Source organism: Neolamprologus brichardi, chromosome 15, assembly GCF_056152115.1.
Source record: "Neolamprologus brichardi isolate AB-2024 chromosome 15, ASM5615211v1, whole genome shotgun sequence".
NCBI classification, from domain to species: Eukaryota; Metazoa; Chordata; class Actinopteri; order Cichliformes; family Cichlidae; genus Neolamprologus; species Neolamprologus brichardi.
In genome coordinates this window covers 5,583,140-5,589,139 of record NC_142118.1, presented here as the reverse complement: position 1 = coordinate 5,589,139, position 6,000 = coordinate 5,583,140, and the positions used below count along the sequence as shown (strand labels likewise).

Sequence of the window (6,000 nt, the reverse complement as noted above, 5' to 3'; positions counted from 1 at the left end):
CTGTGGCTTTGCGGGCTAATGTTTGACAATTTTTTGATGTGTCTTATAGAAAACCAGCCTACAAAATGCTGGAAGGCGATCCAGACTGGGCACCCTCTATCAACCTGGGTCAGACCGAGTTTAAAGCGGCTACCACAGCGAGATTTGATCGGTTGAGAGTTAGAGCGAGATCAAAACAGCCACGAAAAGTCCGCATATATGTGCCCAAGTGTTGTATTGAAGCAAGCAAGTGATGAATAACTGTTTTCCAGGATGTTAGTTTTTGTTTTCATTGTTGATTTGTTTTTCACCGAAGCAGCTAATAAAGCACGATGTAATACAATTTTGCCTCCTTCTTGTAAGATTCTATAATAGAATGAAACAATATTTATAAATAAAGAAAAATTGAATTAATTACAAAACTCTTTTTTTTATATTAGATCTGAAAATGTTGTGTAATACTACAACCTGAAACAACAAATAGATTGCGTTGGCCTGTGCAGGAGATAAAGAACAAAAATGTAACAACAGCGGTGAAATGGAATAGTCCAAATCACCAAAGTAAACTGGACCTGGGCTTGTTGCAGGGATCTGAAGTTACTAAACATTTTGTGAGTGTATGCACTCACACTTAGGACCATATAATTATAAATATGTGCGTGATGAAAGTTGGGCAGCACGCTAACGTCCTTACTCCACTCTGTATGCTCGTGTGGGTCTGACCCTTTCAGTCTTTGATTTTTTTCCTCGTACTTTTTTTTTTTTTTTTTGCCTTTTCGTCAAGTCTGTCTTTGTACGGACCTGCCTTGTTCTCCGTCGTTTTGTACATAACTGTTTTTGGGGCAAATAAAATGTAAGTAGGGATTAAAACCGCAGAATTAATAATTACCGGTGCTGGAAATGCTAGTGTTTGATGCAGTGTCTCGATGTTGTTGCCACATGTACCCACAATGCAATGCGCGAAAGTCACGTGGTCTGTCAATCTCATAAGTGAAACTTGAGTGACCTCAGACAAGCCAATTTAGAGAGCGTTCGGGCAATGTGAATGGCTGATGGAAGCACCTAGCAACACTCGAAGACAAGAGGAGAAAAAGAAAGCCGTGTCCTTCAGATGATACCCGAATGAATATCACTGCTTCTGATCTGAAAAGAGGATATGATCACATTTTAGCCTGGAACTGGTTGGTAAAAGTACCATAAAAAAGGATGAAAACATTCAAACATTCAGAGAAAATGCAACATAGACTACTCTTATTGTAATCCAGTGTAAAATTATGAAACCAAACTGACTGGGTTATATACTTTTTCAGAATGAGAAATAATTAACAGGACGCCAACAACAAATGAGATTCTATTTTGAAAATGAGCTTTTAATGTTAAAAATAAAGGGCTGAAAACATCAAAGGGGGCAAGCTGATGTGCATTTCATTTCTGTAATACTTTGCGCACCCCTCGTATTTCTTATTTCTGAAATGCCAAATCATCTTTTAATTTGGAGGTAGAAAAAGTCTGCAGAGATGCATGAAGTCTGCATCTTAAAAGTGTGAGAAATGAGTGCACTGAAGGCAAGTGAAGCACCACATCAATTCACGATTAAACTTCTTGACAAGACAATTAATCTGCGTGTTGAGGAGGTTCAAATATTGAATACTTTTTTTTCTCCAGCAGGGGGCAGCAAAAGGCTTTATTTCTTTAGTAACTTGTGGATGCATCAGGGTTTTTTTCAGGATTGGGGATCTGGGGTTCCTCTTTTAGTGTTTTTCATTATTTTTAATCACTCATTAATAATGAAGATGAGTTACATTAAGACGTGTTAAAAATGCGCATGTGTGTTACAACCTGTCATTGCTAATGTGTAAATATACTGGATGGGCAGTCTTTGGAGACTTTATGGGCCATGTGATCTAAGCTCCTACAGTTTGGCTTATTTGGTTTTCTGACTTCAAATTCAAAGCTAATTTGTTCTTGTCCAACTTAAAAAAAATTACTAAACTTTACTAAACTGAAATACATCAATTTGAACACACTCGAGCTGGTTGTCTTAGTTTTACTATAAACACTAAACACACTGCATCAAATTAAGTTCCACAATTAACCCCGACTCAAACCAAAGATTGGCTGTACATTTAAAAGAAATGACTGGCGGCTAGACTTTGGAAGATTGATCTAAATATCAATAGTATTGATACAACTATTGATAGATCCAATGAATCAATGCTATCTTTTAAGTTCACTGAATTGTGTTAAACTTCAGGCTAAATTATGATCTTCTAAATCACTGAGATGCCATTTGCTCTCCAGCTTACGAGTTTTCTGCTATAGCGTGATGCTTCTGGGTTCCCCCATAAGGTTTCCTAATGATCTATAAAGCCCACGTCGTTTTTTGGACACCACTCAGACAGAATCTTTGTTATTTTAGCTTGTGGAGTGTTAGATATTTACAGAGCAATCAAAAGATGATGCAGATGAACAGAGCAGATGATCATCTGGATCAAAAAGTTACAAAATGTCAACACTATTTAGTCCAAGCATGAACTTGTGACCATCAGGAGCACTGCAAGGAAAAAAGATGACACACACACTGTTTTTTTCTTAGGATGAAAATATAAAACTCACATGTTCTCTTTATTTGCTGTATATAGATAGATGTACACCACTGGAGATTTGGATAAAAGCACACACGAAAAGCTCATGTATGTAGGGTCAACACATCTGGAGGTGAAAAAAAAAAAAATGGAAAAGATGTCAAAATTACAAAGATAAAAAACTATCCAAATTCTATATGGTTTCTAACTGTAAATAGTTACATGTGTTGAACTCTGTCCCACAAAACAACTGTCTGCAGTTGCTAATAACCTCTGTAATCTGTACACGGGATATTTTGTACAAAATATGAAATCTACCATTTAATAATAGTTATAACACAAAAGTACATTATATGTACAATATTAGACAAAGCCATTTAGTATCAGACGCATACTAAAGGACACTTGCAAATATAACTCTTTTCAAAGAAACAAAAACAAAGCTTATGTCAAATGAAGAGAGCTCCAAAGAAGCCAATATTAAAGCCATCTGAAGAAGAACAGCAGTCACCAATGGGAGCCAGCACTGCGCTTCAGCCGGGATGGAATCGCTTTCCTTTTTGTCGGGTTTCGGTGAAAGCCTTGAATGACTGTTGTTCTCCAAGACAAACATGGAGAGAACTGAACAGTGTGGTTGCAGTACTATTTACAAATTTGCACATTCAGTTGAAAACACTGACAAAGAGGTTGTGCGAGCAAAGGAAGAATAAAACCACAACAAAACAAATTTTTAAAAAGAACTTGCAAGCATCCAGAAGCAAACACGTGCTCAAATAACGAGCCCTACAGGTTTTGTTTCGTGTTGTGTTTTTAAACTGAAGAGGGCGTGCACCGTGCGGGCACGCAGGTGGAGGGCGGGACGAGAGAGGATCAGACTATGGGACGAATCAGAAAAAGTGGAACGGGAATAGACGGGCCACAGGATGGAAGAAGAAAAGCTGGGATGGGAGGTGATTTTCCTCTCCTGTATAGGCTAGCTCTTAACAACAGGCACTATGGGGAGGGGACTCAAACACTCAAACAAGCGCACACACACATAGACACACACACACACCAAGACAGACAGCATCACGGATTTCAAATGTTTACTAGTTTGTTTTAGTTTCAGTTGTGTTGTGAGAGTCTTTCAAGTGTTATCAGGAAGTGCTTCTTTGCTGAAGTGGTTTGGGGCAACCACGCCATCTCTGCTCTTTAGCCTTGAACTCAAAAAAACAAAACGGATCCAACTACGTAGCTTCAACAAGGCAGAAGTCCAACAACGGACCTGAATACGGTTTTTATGGAAACTACTGTTATAACCTTTGAAATCATCTGACATTTTATGTCATGCTGCTACTCGGTTCTCAGTTGAGTAAATACCCTCTCCGACTACAAAAGGCACTGTGAAAAGAAAGGCTTATGTTTGACCTCTTCAAACCAAACATACCTCCACTACGGAGCAATCTATTCTCTACCAATTGTTGTACAAATAAAAGGATCTTGCTTGAAAAGATTTGAAAAACAAAAAAAGACAAAGTTCATTATCGGCACGGTTTCTGCCCCGGTTTAACTTCTCTTAACACACAGTAACATCGTGTTAATCCCAAACAACCTAGTACATCTCTTTAACCTCTCATAAGCCTTAAATGAATGATAGTGACTCGTACTGAATGCTAATAACCATGTTAAACACACAATGGCTGGACGTAAATAGGAAACTAAAAATAAATCGTCACAATCCGCTCTCATGTAACCGGGCAGCCAAACATGCTTGGGCCGCGGACTCATCGCTGTGACCGATAAAAAAATGCTTTAACTTTAAGCCATACACGTTTGGGGACTCGTGCTAACTGACTGCCTTCAAAATTAAAAGATCTTTTTTTCTTAAAAACAGGAACTAAATGAGAAAGTTGGCACCGAACTAGGTTTCTACACGGGAATAATGATGTGCAGAAGAAAAACCTGGAACCTCAGTCAGGTTGGCCGTGTTTGATGAACAGCACTGAGTTAAAAGGTTTTTTTTTTCTCCAAATCCTTGACACACACCCCTGCTGAATTCAGGAGTGGCCCGGTCCTGATGAATGGAGTGAATGAATGAATCCTAAAATAATAGCAAGCAACAGAACAGTTCTTCAGATAGGACGTGATTTTTTTTAAATCTTAGAAGAGCTCCTAATATAGCATGAAGGGAAAAATATAAACAGCTAACTAGTTTAAATGTTATGAGAAAAAACAGCCAATATTAAATATACAGAAAGAACTGACACAGTCTCACCTCACTGTAGATGGCCTCCATTGAGGTTACAGTTGGGGGCTCTTATTATTTGTACAAGCACCTGACGTCGATAAAGAAGAGACGAGAAGAAGACGGCTCACACACACTCACACTCACACACAACAGAACAGAACACCTGAGAAAAATGACCAGAAGGGGGCAGCACAGCACCCCAAAACACAAGTTGAGCGGACAGGGGGAGGGAAAAACAAAACAAAACAAAAAAAAAAACAGAAGAAAAGGAGATTATGACAATTTCTTGTTTGAAGTTCAGTATACGGCGGGTTGCTGTGGTCATGCAGGACATCCCAGCACCGCAAGCAAGAACCAGGTGAAGGGGTGGGGATCAGTAAGGACCGAGCACCGCTTGTCTCGCAAAGCCGGACCTGGCTTAGATGTGTGGCTTTAGACATTTTCTGTGTCAGGTGGAGCTGGGATCATTTCTGTGTTGCACTGGGCTGGACTGAGATACCACAGTTCTGTTTTGTTTTGGGGGGGTTTTGTGCTGGCCCTCCGTGGGTTTGTGATTCCACTGTGGATGCTGCTGGTTTATGGTAGGTCTGGGATGGTCTCTTAATGGCCATCGTGTGGCGTCAACATTTCCTCTGCTCTTCGGTGCAACTCCAAAGCTGTGACTGTGGAGATGTCTTTGGGGAGCTCAGATTTCCTCCGCATCAGCGGGCGTTCTCTGCGCTGGTCTTTTTGGATCTAGACACAGACACAAAGAGGGATCAATAAAATCAGAACTAATGCATTTACAGCCCCACTTCATGAACCTAAGCTTCTGCACAGAGGCCCGTTTTACAGGTCGAACAAGATATTAATTCTTGCAATTTGCTTTCCTTTCAAACCCTTTTCTCACTTACATGACAAAACTAAAAGTCTTTAGCTGATAAGCGATACAATTCAAAACTGTATAATAAAGAAAAATGTGATAGTGCTCTGTACTATCACAAGTCTCTGGCAATATTGTCTTTTAACACTCTTTGTTCATCTCGTCTCTGTTGTTTGGGTTTGGAAGGCAGACAGGATGCTCAAGTGATTTATGTAATCTGTCTCCGTTTCAGCAGCTGGAATAACCATCTTTGCTCAGGAATTACTTGTGGGGCCAAACAGCTGAGTCATAAAAGTTCATTTGTGATTCTGAAGAAATATTTCTTAAACCAACAACCTGCAAATTCA

The 6,000-nt window shown here is 39.5% G+C and overlaps 1 protein-coding gene across 3 annotated transcripts in view; it reads right to left on the bottom strand.

The window, feature by feature from the left end:
* Positions 1-2,576: 2,576 nt before the first annotated feature.
* The window catches only part of ppp2r5cb (protein phosphatase 2, regulatory subunit B', gamma b), a 30,965-nt gene continuing 27,541 nt past the window's right edge, over positions 2,577-6,000 (bottom strand). For all 3 annotated transcript variants that reach the window (XM_087851891.1, XM_087851892.1, XM_087851893.1), the window contains one exon: positions 2,577-5,526. In XM_087851891.1, coding sequence (XP_087708017.1) covers positions 5,392-5,526 — 135 coding nt within the window. In that variant the 3' untranslated portion in view covers positions 2,577-5,391. The remainder of the gene's footprint in view (positions 5,527-6,000) is intronic.